The 24,747-nt window shown below is 46.7% G+C and overlaps 1 protein-coding gene across 2 annotated transcripts in view; it reads right to left on the bottom strand.

Annotated features, from left to right (window-relative positions):
• Positions 1–24,747, bottom strand: part of dync1h1 (dynein, cytoplasmic 1, heavy chain 1) — a 60,096-nt gene that overhangs the window by 11,926 nt on the left and 23,423 nt on the right. The window contains exons 32-63 of one of the 2 annotated variants that reach the window (XM_084392598.1): positions 24,509–24,721; positions 22,168–22,406; positions 21,258–21,414; positions 20,858–21,085; positions 19,881–20,111; positions 19,592–19,732; positions 19,284–19,517; positions 18,413–18,619; positions 18,210–18,331; positions 17,949–18,114; positions 17,200–17,363; positions 16,413–16,542; positions 14,297–14,430; positions 14,109–14,223; positions 13,255–13,416; positions 12,944–13,158; positions 12,601–12,805; positions 12,343–12,516; positions 11,568–11,687; positions 11,359–11,479; positions 10,596–10,791; positions 8,922–9,039; positions 8,636–8,851; positions 8,304–8,516; positions 7,263–7,390; positions 6,799–6,952; positions 4,818–4,964; positions 4,453–4,603; positions 3,666–3,919; positions 2,051–2,185; positions 1,226–1,320; positions 132–306 (exon numbers count right to left, since the gene is read on the bottom strand). In XM_084392598.1, the coding sequence (XP_084248724.1) occupies positions 132–306; positions 1,226–1,320; positions 2,051–2,185; positions 3,666–3,919; positions 4,453–4,603; positions 4,818–4,964; positions 6,799–6,952; positions 7,263–7,390; positions 8,304–8,516; positions 8,636–8,851; positions 8,922–9,039; positions 10,596–10,791; positions 11,359–11,479; positions 11,568–11,687; positions 12,343–12,516; positions 12,601–12,805; positions 12,944–13,158; positions 13,255–13,416; positions 14,109–14,223; positions 14,297–14,430; positions 16,413–16,542; positions 17,200–17,363; positions 17,949–18,114; positions 18,210–18,331; positions 18,413–18,619; positions 19,284–19,517; positions 19,592–19,732; positions 19,881–20,111; positions 20,858–21,085; positions 21,258–21,414; positions 22,168–22,406; positions 24,509–24,721 (5,460 nt within the window). Of the gene's footprint in view, positions 1–131; positions 307–1,225; positions 1,321–2,050; positions 2,186–3,665; positions 3,920–4,452; positions 4,604–4,817; positions 4,965–6,798; positions 6,953–7,262; positions 7,391–8,303; positions 8,517–8,635; positions 8,852–8,921; positions 9,040–9,957; positions 10,154–10,595; positions 10,792–11,358; positions 11,480–11,567; positions 11,688–12,342; positions 12,517–12,600; positions 12,806–12,943; positions 13,159–13,254; positions 13,417–14,108; positions 14,224–14,296; positions 14,431–16,412; positions 16,543–17,199; positions 17,364–17,948; positions 18,115–18,209; positions 18,332–18,412; positions 18,620–19,283; positions 19,518–19,591; positions 19,733–19,880; positions 20,112–20,857; positions 21,086–21,257; positions 21,415–22,167; positions 22,407–24,508; positions 24,722–24,747 lie in introns of both variants that reach the window. The other variant, XM_084392599.1, reaches the window with a different exon arrangement.

Here is a 24,747-nt window from a genome sequence, read left to right as displayed (position 1 = left end):
GTCAGAGATCGATCAGAGGGGTCAGGGGGTCAGAGAGGGGTCAGAGGGTCAGGTGATCAGAGAGGGGTCAGAGGGTCAGAGAGGGGTCAGAGGTGCTGTGAGAGCTCAGACACAGGTGTAGAGTGGCTCACCTCATCCGCCTGGACGGTGGACACCAGGTCTTTGAAGGCCGGCACTCGGCTGAGGCGCACCATGGCTTCAGCCTGCTCTCCGCTCAGACCCTTCACCTTCGGCACACTCGCCCCGCTCAACACGATCTCCTTCCCACGCAGGAAGTGCTGGAACTCTGCGTCGTACGAGGGTTCGCTGGGAGACACGAGCACAGAGAGCGGGAGAGACATCAGGCCTTCATGTGTCGCTGTATAACCCTTCACACCTTCCCTGAACCTCAGAGTCTGTGACTATAGTGCGTCTGGATGAGATGACTTCTGTCCCTCCATTAAAAGTCTATTCAAAATAGGGGTGTGCGATGTTGACCAAAATATTACATCTCGATATTTTCTGGGATTTTATCAATAATGATAATTAGACGATATTTTGCTGAGTGCTTATATTGTGCTGGTCCCTGTGCAGGGTTAGGGCCGAGGACAGCTGACTCCTAACGCCTGTGATATTCTTCATATTCTATAAGCTGGTCAGTTTGCAGCAGTATCATCTTTTACAATAAGATTAAATGATTTTTTAAATGTAAGTCACTTAATATTAACTTCTTGTTTATTGAGCAGTTGCTCATTATCATCTAAAGAGCCATGCACTGAAACGCTCGCTGTGAACAGCTGTTCTTGAGGAGGTAAAGCGTGTTGTTTTACAACCATTGAGGAGTTTTAACCAAAGTATGTTACAAACTTTACATGAAGACCCTAAAGAATCACAAAACTTGTGGGAAACGGGCATCCGACGACCCCTTTCAGTGATAATAAAATAAATCCATACGAATGGAGCCGTTTAATTCACACAATCGCTTTATATGATGAACAGACTTAATTTAGGCTTTTATTCACATATGAACGTTGATCAGCGACTCAAACATGGAAAACAGAAGCTCAAGAAACAATCATGTTCACTCCTGTGATTGACACCTGTGATTGACACCTGTGATTGACACCTGTGATTGACACAGAGCACTAATCATGTTCACTCCTGTGATTGACTCCTGTGATTGACACCTGTGATTGACACCTGTGATTGACACCTGTGATTGACACAGAGCACTAATGGTCAGTACCTGGTCAGGCCCTTCAGGTTGATGCGGGCGAGCAGCACAGCGAACGTGATGTGGTCCTGATGCAGCATCCCTCGAGCCACGCGGTTAAACGCGCCCTGCAGAGGAACACACACACACACACACACACACACACACACACACACACACACACACACACACACACACACACACACACACACACACACACACACACACACACACACACACACACACACACACACACACACACACACACACACACACACACACACACACACACACACACACACACACACACACACACACACACACACGTCCTGAATAAAGGCCCTTCTCATGTGTTCACTGTTGCTGTATTTAATTATTAAATGGCAGATACAAATTAAACATTTAACATGATATCATTGATACAATATAATAAAAACAAATGGTAAAACTTTAAGGTTCATTAGCTAATGTATTAACTAACATGAACTAACAATGAGCAATACATTTATTACAGTATTTATTAATCTGTTAATATTAGTTAATAAAAATCCAGCTGTTCATAGTTTGTTCATGTTGGTTCACAGTGCATTAACTAATGTTAACAAATACAACCTATGATTTTAATAACGTATTAGTAAATGTTTAAATTAATATTATGTATGATCAATAATGACACATTGATCATTTTTAGTTCATGTTAACTAATGCTAACTAATGAACCGTATAGTAAAGTGTTACCACTAACATTTTATAAATGTCACGTTTATTGAAGCTCAGCAGAAAGAAGAAAGAGCTGAAGTGTGTTTTCCTGATTTCACACGTGCATGTGTGTGTGTCTCTGAGAGTTCTGGGTCTCACCTGGAACAGGTCTTTGGTGATGTGTGTCAGACGCTGCGTGTGGTCGCTCACACTCTTCAGGTTTGAGTTCTCGTATAACACGGTGTGGTAGATGTCCAGGAAGAAGTGCAGCGAGTACTGGTAGAGGAAGTGCATCTGCGGGGCGAGAGACAGATCCGGCATGAGGAGCGGCGCTGGGGGAACTCAAAGTAACTCGAGGTATGTAATCAGATTACTTTTTTCAAGTAACTAGTAAAGTAACAGTTACTTATTCAAATAAGTATTTGCAAGTTACTTTTCACATTTATTGACTGACAGTTCTCCTGTCCTCATGTTGAGAGAAATTGTGAGTAAGTGCAGAGGCGTTGTGTGTGTGTGTGTGTGTGAACATGATGGTTATTGTAGTTCTAGACTAAATGTGTGTGTGCATATACTCATCTCTTTTGCACAAAAAAAGATGAATTATTCCTCAAAATGAATAAAATCAGTGAAATGCAAAATCAGAATAATACACAAACCTCCAATAAATAAATATATTAAATAAAACAAATATTTTTATGCATTTTAAATCTCACTTTATTGACCAGTGTACTTGCTGATGATCTTCGAATAATTCAATTAAACCCATGAGCAAAAATGACTATAACACTTCACCAATAATAAACAAAATTCTAAACTCTCGGCGCCCTCTACTGTACGCGTGTGAAGTAGCATTTCCTTCAGCCTTATTACAATTTTGGTCTGAAAGGGCCAGCCCAGGTGAGAGAAAGTAGCGTAATGCTTTACTTTTCTTAAAAAGTAACTAAGTAACACAATATTGTATGCATTACTTTTCAAAGTAACTTTCCCCAACCCTGATGAAGAGTGACACACACACACACGCGGGTGTGTGACCTGGTTGAAGTAGCTATGGTGAAGTAGATGCTGCTGCAGGCCGAGGCCAGGGACACACACACACACACACCTGGTTGAGGGACTCCATGGTGAAGTAGATGCTGCTGCAGGCCGAGGCCAGGGACACACACACACACACACACACACACACACACCTGGTTGAGGGCCTCCATGGTGAAGTAGATGCTGCTGCAGGCCGAGGCCAGGGACACACACACACACACACACCTGGTTGAGGGCCTCCATGGTGAAGTAGATGCTGCTGCAGGCCGAGGCCAGGGACACACACACACACACACACACACACACACACCTGGTTGAGGGCCTCCATGGTGAAGTAGATGCTGCTGCAGGCCGAGGCCAGGGACACACACACACACACACACACACACACACCTGGTTGAGGGACTCCATGGTGAAGTAGATGCTGCTGCAGGCCGAGGCCAGGGACACACACACACACACACACACACACACACACCTGGTTGAGGGACTCCATGGTGAAGTAGATGCTGCTGCAGGCCGAGGCCAGGGACACACACACACACACACACACACACACACACCTGGTTGAGGGACTCCATGGTGAAGTAGATGCTGCTGCAGGCCGAGGCCAGGGACACACACACACACACACACACACACACACACACACACCTGGTTGAGGGCCTCCATGGTGAAGTAGATGCTGCTGCAGGCCGAGGCCAGGGACACACACACACACACACACACACACACACACCTGGTTGAGGGACTCCATGGTGAAGTAGATGCTGCTGCAGGCCGAGGCCAGGGACAGGTACTGCTGCGACACCGACTCCACCTCCTGCATCACGATGTCGGTCTCCTCCACCTTCCTCGTCACCTCCGCCGCCTCCTTCTTCAGGTTCTCCAGGGTCGTGATGATGGTGTCGTCGTCCAGGATACGACCCTTGACCTCATTCAGGGCCTGCAGGAGAGACTTCTCCAACTGACGCAGACGCAGCTGGAACTCGCCTGAGCAGATCCAACACAACCACGTTACTTTTACACTCGACTGAAGCATAAGAACATCATGTCTGCAGATATAGAGGACACATGCTGAGGTCACACTCGCTCCACTAACCCTAACACTCGCTCCTCTAACCCTAACACTCGCTCCTCTAACCCTAACACTCGCTCCTCTAACCCTAACACTCGCTCCTCTGAGAAACACCACAGCCGGTTCCTTTACTCTGAAATGTGCGTTTCCGTGTTGGAACGTCTGTTTTTGTTTTGATCTGTGCGATACTTCACGTTGCCAATTTTCATTGTCAATTGCGCTCGTTCCTGTTGTGTGTCCTCAAATCGAGTCTGAGGGGGACACCACCATCTCCCATATTTTACATTGGGACTGCAGTACCTATTCCCACCACTAGCTGGCACTCTTACAGACTGCACCTTTAACACTTCAGCACGTCCATCACGAGTGGATCTCAGCGTTCCCCATCATCCTCATCATCCTCCTCCTCCTCATCATCATCATCATCATCATCATCATCACCACTCACCCTGGAGCTTCAGCAGGTCCGAGCGCTTCTCATCCACGTCGGGTCGCTCGGCCTTCAGGACCTCGTTCAGGCACTGGCTCTGGAGGCTGCTGCGGGTCACCGTGAAGTTCACAAAGGTCACGCGAGAGCAAAGGTCGGGAGGGAACTCCACCTGCAGAGACACCACAATTCAAGCGTTGTGTCATGCTGTGCAATTAATCAGAAAAAGAACTGTGCCGTGATTAAATATTAATTAATGATGAATTTAATGATTAAAAAAATCATAGGCATTAAATGAGTCAGAAACACAACAGTAGCGCTGGGAGAAACTCAACAGTAGCGCTGGGAGAAACACATCCCTTCATCTAACGAGCGATTATTTTTACCGTTGGGTCTCGTGTGGACAGGAAGATGACGAAGGATGGGGACAGATCGATGTCCTGATCCCCAAGAGTGATGAGCACTCGGCCACCGGTGCGCCGGACCTCTCGGTTCAGCACCGGGTTCAGGATCGGGTCGTAGCTCTCCACGTCCTGACACACACACACACACACACGCACACACACACACACACACACACACACACACGGGACAGATGGGACAGATGGGGGTCAGGGTTCCAACAGAAACTGTAACATGAAGTTCCAGAACTTTCAAGGACTTTAAGCTCTACTTATTTTGGTTTTCAAGGACTACAATCAGAGATCTCACTTATAAAAAAATATCTTTATTATCTTTCAAATTTCAAAAAAGGTAAAAAGATAAATATAATAAATACTAATAAAACGAAGTGAGTCAGAGTGAGTGAGTCAGAGTGAGTGAGTGAGTGAGTCAGTAGTGAGTGAGTGAGTGAGTGAGTCAGTAGTGAGTGAGTGAGTGAGTGAGTGAGTGAGTCAGAGTGAGTGAGTGAGTGAGTGAGTGAGTGAGTGAGTCAGAGTGAGTGAGTGAGTGAGTCAGTAGTGAGTGAGTGAGTGAGTGAGTGAGTGAGTCAGTAGTGAGTGAGTGAGTGAGTGAGTGAGTGAGTGAGTGAGTGAGTCAGAGTGAGTGAGTGAGTGAGTCAGTAGTGAGTGAGTGAGTGAGTGAGTGAGTGAGTGAGTCAGTAGTGAGTGAGTGAGTGAGTGAGTGAGTGAGTGAGTGAGTGAGTGAGTGAGTCAGTAGTGAGTGAGTGAGTGAGTGAGTCAGTAGTGAGTGAGTGAGTGAGTGAGTGAGTGAGTCAGTAGTGAGTGAGTCAGAGTGAGTGAGTGAGTGAGTGAGTGAGTAGTGAGTGATTGAGTGAGTGAGTCAGTAGTTAGTGAGTGAGTGAGTGAGTGAGTCAGTAGTGAGTGAGTGAGTGAGTAGTGAGTGAGTCAGTAGTGAGTGAGTGAGTGAGTGAGTCAGTAGTGAGTGAGTGAGTGAGTCAGTAGTGAGTGAGTGAGTGAGTCAGTAGTGAGTAAGTGAGTGAGTGAGTAAGTGAGTCAGTAGTGAGTGAGTGAGTGAGTGAGTGAGTGAGTAAGTGAGTGAGTCAGTAGTGAGTGAGTAAGTCAGTAGTGAGTGAGTGAGTAAGTGAGTGAGTCAGTAGTGAGTGAGTGAGTGAGTGAGTAAGTGAGTGAGTCAGTAGTGAGTGAGTGAGTAAGTGAGTGAGTCAGTAGTGAGTGAGTGAGTGAGTAAGTGAGTGAGTCAGTAGTGAGTGAGTGAGTGAGTGAGTGAGTGAGTGAGTAAGTGAGTGAGTCAGTAGTGAGTGAGTGAGTGAGTAAGTGAGTGAGTCAGTAGTGAGTGAGTGAGTAAGTGAGTGAGTGAGTCAGTAGTGAGTGAGTGAGTGGGTGAGTCAGTAGTGAGTAAGTGAGTGAGTGAGTGAGTGAGTGAGTCAGTAGTGAGTGAGTGAGTCAGTAGTGAGTGAGTGAGTCAGTAGTGAGTGAGTGAGTGAGTGAGTGAGTGAGTCAGTAGTGAGTGAGTGAGTCAGTAGTGAGTGAGTGAGTCAGTAGTGAGTGAGTGAGTGAGTGAGTCAGTAGTGAGTGAGTGAGTGAGTGAGTGAGTGAGTGAGTGAGTGAGTCAGTAGTGAGTGAGTCAGTAGTGAGTAAGTGAGTGAGTGAGTGAGTGAGTCAGTAAGTAGTGAGTGAGTGAGTGAGTGAGTGAGTCAGTAGTGAGTGAGTGAGTGAGTGAGTGAGTCAGTAGTGAGTGAGTGAGTGAGTGAGTCAGTCAGTAGTGAGTAAGTGAGTGAGTGAGTGAGTGAGTGAGTGAGTGAGTGAGTGAGTCAGTAGTGAGTGAGTGAGTGAGTGAGTAAGTGAGTGAGTGAGTAAGTAAGTAAGTGAGTGAGTGAGTCAGTAGTGAGTGAGTGAGTGAGTGAGTGAGTGAGTGAGTGAGTGAGTGAGTGAGTCTCTGTCTCTGTACCTGCACCAGCAGAGGGTTGCCGAAACGCAGAGCGCTCTCCAGATTCTTCCTGAAGGCATCATCCAGAAAGCTGGTGCGCGTGATCTTCCGGTCCTTGTACTCATTCATGATGAACTCTGTGGCCTGACCCGACGGGTCGATGATCAGCGGATACCTGTGGAACGGGACAGCGCGTCAGAGTCTGTCAATGACCCAGCAAACCGCTGTTTGTCTGGTTATAATGCCATGCCAGCTTTTAATGGCGATACATTTATGATAAACCATATCAGGATTAGGGCTGTCAAGTAAAAATTTGAATTTCAAATATTCATCGCATACAGGATTTTAACAAAAAAATCTTCTTCTCCTAAACTCTTGTGTGATCCTGGAACAGGTCTAGACCGTCTGGAGCATCTCTGTGAAGTGGTGTGTGTGTGTGTGTGTGTGTGTGTGTGTATATATGAGTCTGAAGTGTAGCTGCTCACCGGTTGAACCTCTTCAGCATGATGGCGTTCTCCGTGCACAGGTCGTCGGCCGGCAGAGAGTTAGCCTGCCAGCGCAGCCTCTCGTCAGCGTTAGACAGATACTCCGTCCTGGCGATGTCTGTGCGGAACTACAGATCAGGAGAAGATCACAGGTTAGAGAACTACACTGAAGATCATCACAGGGTTAAAGAACTACACTGAAGATCATCACAGGGTTAAAGAACTACACTGAAGATCATCACAGGTTAGAGAACTACACTGAAGATCATCACAGGGTTAAAGAACTACACTGAAGATCATCACAGGGTTAAAGAACTACACTGAAGATCATCACAGGGTTAAAGAACTACACTGAAGATCATCACAGGGTTAAAGAACTACACTGAAGATCATCACAGGTTAGAGATTCATAATCTCCATCTGATGTTAGTCGCAAGCGGGTGTTGATGAAGACTAGAGCAACAGTTAGAGAGACTCATTCATTCACAGTTTCCATATATACACTGGCACCGATAATAATCACAAATACTCACCGCTTACTACATTTCTGTAAATCAGTTTTTGTGAATGAATGAGTTTCTCTGACTGATGCTCTAGTCTTCACCACACCGACTAACAGCGGATGGAGATCATCAATCGGTAATCTACTGCTATTCCTGCAGGGGTTTTTTTCGGGAGTGAAATGTTTAATTTTCTGTAGAATTTGAACCACTGAGTTTGTAAAGCGAAATAAAATGGACCGGAATTTGCCTGTCGAATATTATAGGTTGTATTTTTAAATAGAAGGAATATTTTGGAAGTGAAATCTGAAAGGTGAATATGGATTATTGAATTTTTAATAATAAAAATTTGAGTGAAATGTTTTGAATTGAAATATTCCCAGCTTGAATGTACAACCATGTTGCATTTCAGCCCATTAAAGTGCAAGCACTGATGATGCAATGCATATTCTTTTTAATTAGTGCAATTCAACAAGCTTTTTTGTTTAAAAAACATGTGATTATTTTGCTTCCATACGAAAGCGTCTGGTGCCGTCCGTACCTGCACATTGGCCTGCTGGAGGTGATGGGACCAGGTGGTGAACAGGTTCTGCCTCATCTGCTGGTCGAAGTAGCCGGCGTACGCCACGAACGCAGCGGAGAGCAGGCAGTCGCCCGCGATCGTGGACATCTGGTTCTTAAAGGTCTCGCTGGTCTTTTCCCAGCGCTCCCGCTCGGCTGATAAACTCTTCAGCAGCGCTGTGCTGCGGTTCACCTGCGCACACACACACACACACACACACACACACACACGATTGATTAAATTGATTTGACAGCACGTTTTATGTATTTTTCTTATTCTATAGACGCAGTGAAGTGTGTTATCAGTCGCACCTTCGCCTCCACGGCGGCCAGATCGGCTTTGATGGCCTGCGCTTCTGAGATTAGCACAGCGTACTCCTCCTTGTAGCGCGCGATGCTAGCCTCCAGATCCCGGATCATCTGCTCCACCTCCTCCGCCTTGGTCTTGTTGTCTGTGGCGTCGTCCTCCAGCTTCTGCAGCTCGTTCCTCAGGGGCTCCACACGCTTCAGCATGTCTGCGTAATTCAGCTGAACACAGAGCCAGAGGTCAGGGGTCAGGGGTCAGGGGGCAGGGGGGGGTCAGAGGTCAGTGCCGTACCTGAGCGATCGCCCACTTGACCATCGGCCCGCAGGCCAGAGAGGCGCGGTTGACCTGCTCGTAGTTGTAGCTGGGGTTGGACATGTAGTTCTTCTTCATCTTCTCCCGGATGGAGTCGCTAGGACACGCAGAGAGTGTGTTAGCACGAGCCGACCGGTGTCAGACACACAACAGAACCACACAGTGTCCGAACCACACGCCATCAAAGGCGTCGCTGCTAATCAGAGCTTCTGTCACAGCGATACACGACGAGCGACAGACGATTCTGTGTTAGAGACGCTCGCCGTTATCATCTTACAAAGACCATGATAATCTCTAACTGCTTTATTTAGTGTTAAAATAATTTAATGTGGGTTTGAAAATCATTTACAGCCGTCTCGTTTCAGTCGCTCAATATGTATTGCTATTGTCAAATTGGCTTAATATTCATGAATTTGATTATGTGCTTATCCATTTGCGCTCGCAGAGACTCCGCCCACAGGCTCTTCTGATTGGCTGTGGTGTTTGATTGGTCACGTCTGGTTAGGACACTGTAAAGCATCAACACACTCATGCAAATACAATGTTTCTCTTCAAACTGATACAACACACACACATTATCACAGTCAAAATATTTTCTTGAAGTTAATATTTCAATCATTCACATGTTAATGGGTCTGATAATCGGTTAATGGCCACATGATGAATCCACACTGAGCTGAACTAATGACTGTCCTCTTCTGTAGTTTGAGTCTCGTGTCTGATGGAGTTTCATCACTGGTTCGGTTCATCACTGTGAGTCTGTGCTGTGTACAGCGACTGGACGTACAGCTAAACAATAAAACCTATATTTAGTGTTATTTTGATTCTATTTATTCGGATATTACATGATGCTGATGTTACTGTGACACACTCGTCTCTGACTGATAACTGAATACTTCCCAGACTGAAACACTTAAGGAAGTAGCTGTACTGAAACTATTCAAAGACCTTGAAGTGAGGCGTGAGAGCGCCCGTCTCACGCTGAGAGGAAGATGTGTGTGAGAGATGATAATACCTCGTGTCCTCAGAGACAAAGTTGACTATGCTGGAGATGAAATTGTCTCTGATAATAACTTGTCTGATCTTTTTCCAGTCACTAGTTTCCTCGCCGAGCAAGAGGCAGATCGACTCTAGAGCCAGTTTAACGGCCGCCGGGGGGTTAGCCATAGCGCGCACTTCAACAAGGTGCTGCTTCTTAATCGAGCTGACGGCTAGAGAGGGAATGGAGGGTTTTAGGACCACGAGGACAAACAGTTCATGCGGCGGGAGCGTAGCGGCCGCGGCGTCGGGGAGAGGGACCGAGTCACGTGACCTGCCAGTGTCGGGTCTATGATGTCATCAGTAGCTTTGTTTCCATCCACCTATTTTTAAGCAAACAAACTACGATGGAAACACGTTTACAGAACAAATCCCTTGACGTGCACATCAGTGTTGGGGAAGTTACTTTGAAAAGTAATGCGTTACTCCCTTAAAAAGTAACTAATCACAGCATCTCAAATGTTTTATGCGAAAATCAAATTTTGTGCACAAGTTAGATTCACTCCATTGGATGTAAACGCAGCTAGTGTGTGTGTGTGTGTGTGTGTGTGTGTGTGGACTACGGTTGTCCTCTCTACACGCGGCGGCCACCGCTCCGCACCGGCAGTCAGTCACCTGATCTCATCAGCAGAAAAGTTCACAATAGTGGGGATGAAGTTCTCGCGCATAATGATGGAGCGAATCTGCTTCCAGTCGGTGGTGCTCTCGCCCAGCAGCAGACAGATGGACTCCAGCGCCAGCTTGACTGCCGCCGGCGGGTTGGCCATCGACCGCACCTCCACTAAGTGCTGCTTCTTAATCGACTTAACAGCTAAACGAGCCACGAGCGTGAGAAGAGACAGAAAGAGTGAAGAGAGCAGACACATTAGCGCAGTGAAACGAACGCCCAACACCACTAGCAATCACAAGAGCCGAAAGCAGAAACACAAGGAAACATCCACTGTCGCCTTTGGCTGGCTTAGCTGGGGTTCATTAAGACACTTAATATTCAGCAATATTATTGATATGATGCACTGACACTTTCAGATGAGAACAAAACTTGATTTAAAAAAATGACTGTTCAGTAGAGATGCTTTACAGCATCGGATGACGTTTGCTTCATTGATTCGGTTATTTTGCTGTTTATTAGCTTTGAAACAATCTGTATTATATAAAGCGAAACTTGACTTGCTATAAAACAACGGCCAAATGTCTCCGAAACATGGAGAGTGAACTGATGTAGTCTGGACTGACAGCAGTGAATATTTCCTTAAGAGTAGATCAAACAAGACAAGAAAAACTATTTCAAACTGTTTTTAACGAGAGCAGATTCTCTGGAGATGTGAAAGCCAAAGCCACAGCGTCAGTGTACGCGCAGGAGAGCGGAGAGAACTCGTACCGTTCTGAGCCTCGATGACGGCCGGCTCCACCTGGTCCAGGTCCTGCTTCACTCGCAGCTGCTTGTCTTTGATCACTTCCTGCTGCTTGTACACTGCTTCCTGTATCTCCTGACTCATGACCTGTGAAGCAGAGCGAGAGGTCAGGAGAGCAGCGAGGGGTTTATCCACACAGGGGCCTGTCAGGGATGCTCTGAGCGGCTCGTCTTGCCTTCTTCTTCTCGGCCTCCTGCTGGTCCTTCACCATCTTCTTCAGCTTGTCGTTGGCGGCAGCGTTTTTGACCTCCAGCTCCTGACTCTTGATCCGCAGGTCGCGCCGCAGCTCCTCCACCTGAGACACACAGATAACACGGTAAATCAGGGTACTAAACCGGGAGTAACGCATTACAAGTAACAAAAAATTGACCATAACGGACAAGTAAGACATTACTCTAAAACCGTAACAAATATGAATGTGTAAATTTATAAACTACTGAATTAGAATTCTTCTCTTCTCCATAACATTGACGACAAAAGGCAAAAAGCAGAACAGACGAAAAGCACAAAAGTAACAAAATACATTACTTTCAACTTTCAATAACGTGTTTTTAACAAAAAATGTAGGTGTGTGTTATATAGGCTGATGAATGCATTACTAAGTTAATAACTTGTAAAACAACTCCTGCAAGGCCTGAAGAGATCAAGCGGAAAATGCAACATTACTTTACACAAAAAGTAACTAAGCAACGCAATTAGTTACTTTTTTTAGGGAGTAACAATATTGTAACATTACTTTTAAAAGTAACTTTCATAAAAAGTAATATAATTGGTTTCTTTAAGGAGTATTGTAACATTACTTGGTTACTTCTTTATAAAAGTTACTTTTAAAAAGTAATATAATTGGTGACTTTTTTTAGGGAGCAAGGTAATATTATAATGCAAAGCTTGTGAAAGTAGCTTCACGCATCAGTGGTGTTCGCATGCGTGAGGTCGGGGGAAGCACGCACCTGATCCACGGTCTCTTTGATTTTGCGCAGACCCACATTGAGGTGCATCTGCTGCTCCTCCAGTTCGCTGCGCTTCTCGTTGAACAGGTTGGCGTAGTGGTTGATGAAGTCCAGGTAGTGGCGTGGGGTGATAGCCATCGTGCGGCCGCCGCGCTTAGCCAATCGGTTGTTAGCCTGAGAACACCAGAGTAAGTGTAAAAGCGTGCAAAGGAACAGATGTGAATGTCTTCAGATCTGTGAACACGAAGCGCCGCTGACCTGGTGCAGCGTCTGGTGGACGAACACGCAGCCGTTGACGATAGCCTCGCGGTGGGTGGGCGGCTGTGGCAGCTTATCGTACACGATGGGCATGTAGTCGGGCACTTTGTAGTTGGGCTTCTCCAGGTCCATCTTGCTGGTGAACTCTTTACCCACCTGGTAGAGCGCTTCAGTGGACCAATCACCAAACCAGTTGAGCACACACCTGCAGAATTAGAGTTTGATGAAGTTTGCATCATTGATTCTGTTTATTAAGCTTCTTTGAAACGATCTTTCCTGTATAAAGCGCTACAGAAATAAAGCTTCTCCGGTCAGGGAACGGGACACGACGAGCGACGGGTACCTGTTGAAGAGGGCGGGTGACGTGGCCGCGCGGTCCTTCAGTCCCTCTGACGACGGGTTCATGGTGAACACCACATGCAGATTCCTGATCACCTGACTCGTGAACCACTTGTAAAGCTCCTCATGGGTGTCCAGCATCAAGCCCTCCTTCTGCGCGCCCTCCTTACACTGCGTCATCAGCGTGGCGTATTCGTCGCCCTCGAACAGGCCGGGCACCTGCAGCAGCACAGAGAACACAGAGAGATCAGAACACAGAGAGATCAGAACACAGAGAGATCAGATCACACAGAGAACACGCATGACGGGACGCACCTCTCCGTTGGCCAGCAGTGTGTTCATGCGCTCCAGGAATCCCGAGTCCAGCACGTTCGACTCGTCCATGATGAAGGCGATCTTCTCGTTCTTGCACCCGGAGCGCCGGAGGACCGTCCGCAGGTCTTCGTCGAAGTCCTCGCCGGTGTACTTCCTGTGGACCTGCATGGATACGATCAGTTACTGAAGCCTCAAGAACCATAAAAACTTTTATTTTATTTTATTATATATACACATTATTAAATGTTTATGCATTGTCCTCTTTGATTTAGAGTCACTAACACTCTGTAGTCAAGTCTCCATTTATACAGCGCTTTTAACGATATAGATTATTTCAAAGCAGCTTTACAGTGATAACAGGAGATTACAGTAACAGAGATTGTTTGGCTTTACAGCAGATCTAGAATACAGTTATTGTCCAGATAAAGTTAGTTTTTGATTGATTCACTGACATTGCAAAGTCATTAGTTATTAACTTAGGGGCCGCTAACACACACAGTTCTAACAGAAAACAGAAACTTTTAATGTTCTGTCCGTTCATTTGCATGACAATGTTTGGTGGCTCAAGAACGCAAACTTTGAAACAGGTTCCAAGAGTTAAAAAAATTAATTTGAAAAACGTTATCGCCATGTAAACTTAAAAAAACGTGAATCTGTGAAAAGATGACTGCGTACACATGCATATGTAGAGGACAGGACAGTTTATATGAAGCAAAATAAATGTTTTGAGGATCATCTGACAAATTATTGCATCTTTAATTTTCTCGGGGAAGTGCACTGTACATTTAACCATGTTAAAACTGAATAAACGTCCAAAAAATCTGACAGACAATCAAACGCTTGTTGGTTCTAACCTTGATCTGATAGACACTCAGTCCGTTCATCCAGGCCACGAAGCGTGAGAGCGTTGTCTTCCCGGCTCCGCTGACCCCGATCAGGAGAAGATGACCCTGCGGCTGACGGAAGATTCTGGAGGAGAACAAGCCTGACATTACTGACGCATCAGCCGGTGAAATATGTGTTTAAATCAGACTCTCTGTACCTGTCGATCCTCAGCACGTGATCCAGAACCTCATTGAAGAGCACGAGAGGAACGTCCAGCTCCTCCTCGTAGAACACCTTCAGTCTGGCCTTCACATAGTCGCGCAGCTCCTCCTGCTCCACAGGCACGTAGTCCTACAGGAGACGGGATGAGTTAAACTGAGTTACACTGAGCTACGGGATGAGCTACGCTGAGCTACAGGATGAGCTACAGGATGAGCTACAGGATGAGCTACAGGATGAGCTACAGGATGAGCTACAGGATGAGCTACAGGATGAGCTACAGGATGAGCTACGGGATGAGTTACGCTGAGCTACATGATGAGTTAAGCTGAGTTACGGGGATGAGTTACGCTGAGCTACAGGATGAGCTACAGGATGAGCTACGGGGATGAGTTACGCTGAGCTACATGATGAGTTACGCTGAGTTACGGGGATGAGTTACGCTGAGCTACAGGATGAGCTACAGGATGAGCTACGGGATGAGCTACGGGGATGAGTTACGCTGAGCTACATGATGAGTTACGCTGAGTTACGGGGATGAGTTACGCTGAGCTACAGGATGAGCTACGGGGATGAGTTACGCTGAGCTACATGATGAGTTACGCTGAGTTACGGGGATGAGTTACGCTGAGCTACAGGATGAGCTACGCTGAGCTACGGGGATGAGTTACGCTGAGCTACAGGATGAGCTACAGGATGAGCTACGGGGATGAGTTACGCTGAGCTACAGGATGAGCTACAGGATGAGCTACGGGGATGAGTTACGCTGAGCTACATGATGAGTTACGCTGAGTTACGGGGATGAGTTACGCTGAGCTACAGGATGAGCTACAGGATGAGCTACGGGGATGAGTTACGCTGAGCTACAGGATGAGCTACAGGATGAGCTACAGGATGAGTTACGCTGAGCTACGGGATGAGTTACGCTGAGCTACGGGATGAGCTACGGGGATGAGTTACGCTGAGCTACATGATGAGTTACGCTGAGTTACGGGGATGAGTTACGCTGAGCTACAGGATGAGCTACAGGATGAGCTACAGGATGAGCTACAGGATGAGCTACGGGATGAGTTACGCTGAGCTACGGGATGAGTTACGCTGAGCTACGGGATGAGCTACGGGGATGAGTTACGCTGAGCTACAGGATGAGCTACAGGATGAGCTACGGGGATGAGTTACGCTGAGCTACAGGATGAGCTACAGTATGAGCTACAGGATGAGCTACAGGATGAGCTACAGGATGAGTTACGCTGAGCTACGGGATGAGCTACGGGGATGAGTTACGCTGAGCTACAGGATGAGCTACAGGATGAGCTACAGGATGAGCTACAGGATGAGCTACGGGGATGAGTTACGCTGAGCTACAGGATGAGTTACGCTGAGCTACAGGATGAGCTACAGGATGAGTTACGCTGAGCTACGGGATGAGCTACGGGGATGAGTTACGCTGAGCTACATGATGAGTTACGCTGAGTTACGGGGATGAGTTACGGTGAGCTACAGGATGAGCTACAGGATGAGTTACGCTGAGTTACAGGATGAGTTACGCTGAGTTACAGGATGAGTTACGCTGAGATACAGGATGAGTTACGCTGAGTTACGGGGATGAGTTACGCTGAGTTACGGGGATGAGTTACGCTGAGTTACAGGATGAGTTACGCTGAGATACAGGATGAGTTACGCTGAGATACAGGATGAGTTACGCTGAGTTACGGGGATGAGTTACGCTGAGTTACGGGGATGAGTTACGCTGAGTTACAGGATGAGTTACGCTGAGATACAGGATGAGTTACGCTGAGATACAGGATGAGTTACGCTGAGATACAGGATGAGTTACGCTGAGTTACGGGGATGAGTTACGCTGAGCTACAGGATGAGTTACGCTGAGATACAGGATGAGTTACGCTGAGTTACGGGGATGAGTTACGCTGAGTTACAGGATGAGTTACGCTGAGCTACAGGATGAGTTACGCTGAGATACAGGATGAGTTACGCTGAGTTACGGGGATGAGTTACGCTGAGCTACATGATGAGTTACGCTGAGTTACGGGGATGAGTTATGCTGAGTTCCGCTGAGCTCTGGAAGCTTCAGCGTACTGTCCCGCGACACTCACCTTGGAGAGCCAGTTGCTGTACAGGATGGGTTTGTTGAGGGCTTTGTCACGGTCGATGTTGGGAAAGTGTTTCAGGGCGACCATGTCGATGTTTTCATCGGTCCAGCGTCTCTCCTCGTCCTCCACCAATCTGTCAGGAGAATCAGTTCAATCATTGTGCTATTTCAAAACAATCAACCACACATATTCCTAGGTTTGCTGCTGGAATTGGGAGAAATGTCCCGGTTTTCCCACACTCCCCTTCCTGACAGTCATTTCTTTCCGAACCGGACACATTTTCTTCCATAGTTTGGTTTGTTTAGGCAAATATGAACACGGCAGTTGTACTCGGATCTGCAGCAAAACAACCAGTCCAAGATCCCCTGAACGAAGTAGCGATGGGAAACAAACTCTGGAGCGGTTCGCTAGTAGTGAGAAAGCAATGCGACCCAACAAACCAAGTAGGGCTGCAACTAACGATTATTTTGATAATCGATTAATCTATCAATTATGTAAAAAAAAATCTTTGATTGTGAGCACATTAGATATCGCAGCTGAAAACCATTCGTAAAAGTGTGTGTGATGACAGCTACAGTTCCAGCTTCATAGATGATGCTGTGAGAAAGATAATCCGATGCGCTCTGGCCACTGAGAGGACAGTTTCAGGCACATGTAACTTGCGTAAACATATTTCATTGCGGTGTGAAAGGAAACTGAGCCAAGATTAAAATGCAACATTGTTCCAAAACAGGGACTTGAATAGTTACAAAGTGCAGGATCTACAGGCCTGGAAACCCCTTCGACTCACCGGTCCTGGAAGAGTCGGAGCGCCTCGTGAGCCCAGATGCGGATGAGCCCCTCGACAGGCAGCGTCTCTAACGGCCTCAGCGCCTCGAAGATCCCCCGCACCCAGCGGGTCATCTCTCTCGGGGAGTAGATGTAGTGCGGCTGCGTGTCCTGCGTGAACCGCTCCTGTCACACACAGACCAGTTAAAGCTAAACTGGATCCTTTCAGAACAAACAAGCACAGCATCTTTATCTGGGGGGATAAGCATGTTAAGTTTCAAGTCTAGTTGAGATCACTCCAAAGCAGTGGAGTCGAGGCGCGTGAGACATGATTATGACGTCACTGACGCGGTTTGTTTATGTTAGCTTATCCAGTACAGCGCGGTGCGGCTGCGTTGCTAATTTGAAAAATGCTGAAAATCCTGCTGACAATATGTAGATGTGTAGAAGTGAATGGTTTCTGAATGGCACCCTCTTGTAGGCATAGGAGACAATACAGTATTTTTTTCCTCTAACATTAAATATTGCCTTTAGAATATAATTCGAATTTTGCTAATATTTAAGAAAGAAATTCAAATTTAGCTTTTCAGCCATTTTGACAGCCCTAATGAGCACAAAAACTTCATCTCCATCTCCAGAGCCGCTCTGAGTCACAGCAGCATTTCTCCATCGGCAGAAACACACAAACCCACGACTCTTCACCGCAACCTGACAAAATAAAGGTTCAGTTTCACTTGAGGGAATTCTGACAGATCCGTATGAAGTGCAAACCTGAGACATGGTGTAGAACTCGACCATGGCTGCGGTGAGCGGCTCAGCGAAGGTCCTCAGCGACGGGATGAGTCTCAGCATGGCCCGGTTGAAGGTGCCGTAGATCTGGGTCAGCGAGGCCGGGCCGGGATAGTCCACGTACACCACCGGCACATGGCGCAGAAACCTGCAGACATCACGAGTAAAGGGCCGTTCAACACCAAGAACGATAACTATAAAAGGTAACTTTATATGATGATGATGATGATGATGGTGGTGAACCTGTAAGAGAGCGGCTTCCGGCCCGGGTCAGTGGGAGGATTACAGGCCCCGACGAACTGGATCCGCTCCAGCTTCACCCACGTCTGGTCTGAGGTGCGATAGAAGCCGCCGTGCTCCACCATCTGAACACGACACACACCGGTTACACTCCACACACACACACACACACACACACACAAGCAAGAGCTAAACACAACACACACCTGTCTGATGAAGGAGATGACCCGCTGCGTGCCGTACTTGTCCATGTCGGGCAGGTTGATCTCGTCGCAGAACAGCACCAGCCACTTGCCCAGCTGCACTGGGGCCAGAACCACACCGTTAGGAGTCCGACGGTACTCGCAGTAATGATCGAACGTCTTCAGCAGCAGCTCCGGGGTCGTGGCGCTCGAGAAGTTCAGGCCCACCACCTGGAGGAACACACACACACACACGAGTTACATGAGGAACACACACGAGTTACATGAGGAACACACACACACACACACACACACGAGTTACATGAGGAACACACACACACACACACACACACACACGAGTTACATGAGGAACACACACACACACACACGAGTTACATGAGGAACACACACACACGAGTTACATGAGGAACACACACGAGTTACATGAGGAACACACACACACACACACACACGAGTTACATGAGGAACACACACACACACACACACACACACGAGTTACATGAGGAACACACACACACGAGTTACATGAGGAACACACACACACACACACACACACACACGAGTTACATGAGGAACACACACGAGTTACATGAGGAACACACACACACGAGTTACATGAGGAACACACACACACACACACACACACACACACACGAGTTACATGAGGAACACACACACACACACACACACACACACACACACGAGTTACATGAGGAACACACACACACACACACACGAGTTACATGAGGAACGAAGTTTTAAATATGGACATTTTTCTTACAAGAACGCATCGCATCGCTTCACTTCAGAAGGCCTTTATTTCAGGGTGAATAAATCATGGGGTAATTACAATTTTTGTAACAGTGTTCCTCACCTCCATGTCGGGCAGGGCTCTCAGCGCGCTGAAGAGGGTCATGGTCTTGCCGGAGCCGGGCGGCCCACAGAGCACCAGCGGCTTGTGTTCGGCTAGCCATGTGTAGAGAAGCGCCTCGTGACGCACCGTGTCCAGCGTGGGCACGACCACATCAGGAGACGCCACCTTATGAGTCTCCACCTCGATCTGAGGCACCTTCCCCTGCCACGACTGCCACTCGCCCGTGATGCACACCTGCAGACCAGAGCCGCGTTAGCATCACACACACACACACACACACACTGAGAGCCTGAGAGTGTGTGTCGCACCTCGTAGTCGATGATCGGCACGTTGGGCGCAGACGGCAGAGATACGGTGGTGATGCGGCGGATGTATTCCCCGAGCTCTGCCCTCATCTTCAGTCGACTGTCGCCCGAGAACGACCACAGCACAGCGTAGATCAGGTATTTCTGCACACAGGGGAGAGTTAGCATGCGGCACACACACACTTCATGCACATGTATGAGCTGTGCGAAGACTGAGTCAGGTTACATCTACATTAATACAGCGTTCGTTTAAAAACGCTCTCCGTCCACACACACACACACACACACACACCTGCATGTACTTCTCCAGCTGGTCGACGGGCATGGGGAAGTCGGGGTGGTTGTTGTTGTAGAGCGCCACGTTGCGGCAGGCCTGGTGCAGCATGGAGAACAGCGAGCTGAGCGAGCGCAGGCGGGTGAAGTCCATGATGTGCTCCATCTTTGAGGCGTGCTCCAGCGCTTTGATCACCAGCCCGGTGGAGGTGAAGTACGGCTGCAGCACCGCAGACGCGTCCCTCTGGATCTGAGGATCACACACACACACACACACCAGGCTAGAGCACTGAGAGACAGCGGCCTGAAGGACAGACAGGAGGAGCCTGACTCCACCTAACCCTAACCCGCACACATCTCTCAGTCACTGATCCCTCAGGGTCATCTAATGGGACTATCTGTGGCTTGTGTTTTGAATACATGTTCTCCTCCACTTTAGGCATTTTGCACTCATTTGTTCTGCATCTTGTGACTTGATTCGGACTTATTTCGTTTTGTATTTTTATTTATTAGAAAGGTATATTCTGTTCCAATTTAATTCTGTAAATGAATTGTTGATTGTCTTTTGGTACAGCGTGCTCACACAGGCAGTTTATGCTAATCCAGTCTGCAGTGTTGGCCTTTCTGCAGTTGTGTGTTATTGAGCTATCAGTCGACTATATGCAAGACTAGACCATCCTGATTCGACTATGAAAACCCTTAGTCGGGGACACCCCTAAACACACATACAAACTTCTCTTTTCTTTGAGCTTTTAGCAAATATGTTTGTCTAAGGTTCAATTTCCAAAATATTTTCCCTGATTATTCCTTCATATGTCATGCTTTTCAGGAATAAGTGTGAATTCACACCGTCTAGTTCAATCACGTTCTATTCCTGACCCACACACACACACACACACACACACACACTACTGCTGACAAGGACGAGTGGATTTGCAGTGTCACATTGTCGCGGCCTCGTCGCAGACACACACACACACACACTTTGAGGTGTACCTGCAGCATCGGTGAGGCGGCCTCGTCTCCCTCATCCTCGGTGGCCTTCCTCATTCGCTGAGCCTCGTCCTCTCCCTCGTCCAATGGGATGCTCCGCAGGCGAGCCAGGAAGTTGTTGAAGATCATGTCGGTGCTGAGAACGTCCTCGCTGAACCAGACCATCCCGCAGCGAGACACCGTGGCCAGCGTGGCGTACTTCAGGTCCTGCACCTCGAACATGATGCGCACCTGTGTGACGAGAGCATCATCATCATCATCATCATCATCATCATCATCATCCTCATCCTCATCCTCATCCCCCAGACTACAGTCTCACAGCAGTGTAGCGTCGCACGATTAACCGTGCAGCTCTAGATAGGATATTGCTAGAGTAATGTTGTAGCTGTAGCGGCGGGCGTACGTTGGGCGGCAGGCTGAGGCGCTCTCCATTGGGCAGAGTCAGGAGTTTGTTGTCGTCCAGCACAGAGTTCAGGTTCTCCACCCACTCGGGGTCCACATCCCCGTCGAAGATGATCCACTGCCTCTTCTGCAGCTCTCCACGCACGTTATCAATGATCCTGCGCGCACACACACACACACACACACACACACACACACACACACACACACACACGTTCAGCACAGACAAAAAGTTGCAAAAAAATTTTTAACCTGAAACTTGAACACCCTGTTCTGATGACCAAGAGCTGCAGCTACGGCAGCTGAGGAGGAGAACGCTCAGAGCCTGAGGAGATCAGTATACTGTAAAACACACGCTCGTGTCAGTCACGGCTCTTACCGTACAGAACAGCAGAACATCCCAATCAACTGCAGGGATCAGTGAAACTGTGGTTCCTGATTATTGTGATCAACATCCGCCTCGCATTTCAGGATGAAAAGACCAACATCTCAGGATGATCCACTGCGAGCCTGAGTTATGATCTACATGACCTTACTGTTTTTACTGTGAGAATTAGGCTTAGCATTATTGCAGATCACTGTTGATATTCTATATTTTTACTATAAAACTCTTACGACAAACATGTCTTCTAATATCTTCAATTGCTGCGTATCCCGACACACGTGTAAAGGACTCGGACCCGCTGTGTGAGCGTCTCTTTAACACCGTGTGGTTTACACACACACACACACACACACACACACACACACACACACACACGTCGCTGCTGATCGGGCGGACATGTGACACACCCACCAAACAAGAGAAAACGTTTCTCAAACCGATACACACCGTTCAGGAAACGTTCAACCCCGAAACCGTAGCAAACCGCTGCACATGGGTTTGAGCTTGAACCCCTGAACACACTCACTTGCGGAGCACGTGTGTGAAGAGGCCGTCGGTCCACTCGCGCGTGTTGGGGTCCAGCGTGCCGTACAGGTGGTCTTTGCTGATGGCTTTGGGGTCGATGATGTGGGCCACTCCCTCCAGGCCCTCGAGCCGCTCCAGGGCTTTCAGCAGAACCCTCCAGGCCATGGTCTTCCCACTGCCCGACGGGCCCACCATCATCAGCCCGTGGTTGATCTGGGTGATCTGGTACAGCTGCAGGACCTGAGGGAGACCAGGGGGAGGAGACCAGGAGGTTACTCACACTACAGCTTTCCATTATTCATCAAAGTTGTATGCACTATTGCAGCCTATTTCTCCTTGCAGGCGCATTAACCTGTTAACCGTTGCCAGAGCGTCGGCGCACTGAAGCGGTTTTATTTATATATAGTTCAAAGTTACTATCAGATTTAATGTTATATCTTGACAAACTATACATCATTAAAAAGATATAAGACTCAAGTTTCAGTATTTGACCACTATTGTATTCTGAGAAACTCATAGCGACAGTTATTTCTTAATTTGTGTCAGGAGTTATGAAATGAAAAAATGAGTCGATACCTTTGATATGAATTATGCGCGTCAGCCGCTTTCATTCATAAAAAAACTCCCGTGCTGTCGTCATGACAGCGATACACAAAACAACGTCCTTCTAGGCTTTAGCTCAAAAATGTGCAGATTTGGAGAAATATTGATATATTCTCATAGGTTTACATCAGATTTCTATAGACAGGAATAATATTTATTGAATTTATACCCAAATGCGTCGATGTAATCATTATGAGCGTTTGCATACTCTGTTAATGTATTTTCAATTCATACCAATAGCCTGAGGGCGCCCTCGCCGCCCTGTGCACAGTATTAGAACATGAAGAAGTGCCATAATCATGTGACAATCCAGGAAGCCTCGAACACACACACAGCTAACAACAGATCGCGCTGTAACTATGGCTGTAACATGCAGATACAGACATTTTGAAGACAATAAACATGTTTGCTATGATATTTGAGTTACCTGTGTTTTTCAATCCATGCCAGGTATTTCCATAATAATAGATTATATGTATAATGTAATGCTAATCTATATAGAATCGTTGTGCAGAACACTATCCAATAGTAGGCTATATTTTCTGTCTGATTTTTTATCTGAAGCCAAATTAAATCACAGAAAATTATTTAAAATACTCGATTTGCTTTATAAAGTAAGTTTATAAGCACAAACATGGTTTTAATCTCATAAATTGTCGTGTATTGATGGTGTGCTAAGCTAACATGCTAGCTAGCCCTAGGTGCACCTGCCACCTAGAAGTTATATTTTTATTATTTTTTTAATGCTTACTGAAATGTTTCTTTATTCAAGAAATGCATTAGATACAGTTTAAAATGTAAAATGTAAGGGTGAACTTTGAGAAAAGAAATTAGTGACTGAAACCATATGAATAGCCTGTGAATAGCCAGTCATTAGTAACTATAATGCAGACAAAAGAAATGCATATTTAGAGCCATAACCAGTCTGGAGAGGTGTGAATGTGTGCAGGTGGGAGACTGAGACTGAATGGGGCTCGTCTGCACCACAAAACAATAAAGAAAATATACTGGATAGATGGTTAGAAGATGACAATAAACATCAGAAGCATCTTAGCGTCAAATCAAAATAAAGTCACATGACATGGTCTTGAAAAACATTTCACTAAATACAGAGTTTTGGACTTATTATCTTAAGATTTTAAACATAAAATGTTTAGACATGTGGCATTAGCTGTAGTGCATTTCTAGATTGCTCAAGTGCCAACTTCAATTTTATTTTCATGAGGATATTTCATAAAAAATAATTTCTAATAACTTTACAAAACTTTGAAGCTATTTATAACAATTTTTGTCATTATGACAATAATTAATTCTACATTTACAATAAACTGTCAGGTGTCAGCTTTCAAATGAGATCATACTTGTGCTTTTAGTACAAAGGGTTCATGAACTGTATCTGTTTCAGTTTGGGTATGTCATTTCTTGGGATTTTTCAAAAGTGGGGTTGCAGCTTAACAGGTTAAGGAAATTATATTTTATTTAAGAACAATTGTTTAAAAAGTGAATGTCATTTCAATAATAGATGCAATGCTTGATTTGGTTTATATTTGCTTACGGCGCCCTCTTGTGGACACAGGAGACTATACAGCACTTTATCCTCTAATATGAAGCATTGCCTTTACAATACAAATATAAATCAAATTTTGCTAATATTTAAGAAAGAATTTCAAATTGAGCTTTTCAGCCATTCTGCCCGCCCTGACCCACAATGCACTGCACCACTGATCAGCAGATCTCACCTTCTCCACCCACATGCTGCCCACGTCGTCTCCGTCTCCGTACGTCAGGTACATCTCGGCACAGACCTTCTTCAGCTCTTCTCGGAGCGCCGTCATCTCTCCACGCATGTACTGGACGCCGGGGAACACGTCCGACAGCAGACTGAACAGCAGAGGGATGTCCTCCGCCACCAGCTTCGGCACCATCGTCTCACACACACTCTGGATCAGGATCTGAGGATCGAACGCATGAAGCCAGG

Source organism: Rutilus rutilus (assembly GCF_951802725.1).
Source record: "Rutilus rutilus genome assembly, chromosome: 21".
Lineage (NCBI taxonomy): Eukaryota > Metazoa > Chordata > Actinopteri > Cypriniformes > Leuciscidae > Rutilus > Rutilus rutilus.
Note: the sequence above shows the minus strand (reverse complement) of the source record. Positions and strands in the feature narration are given on the sequence as shown.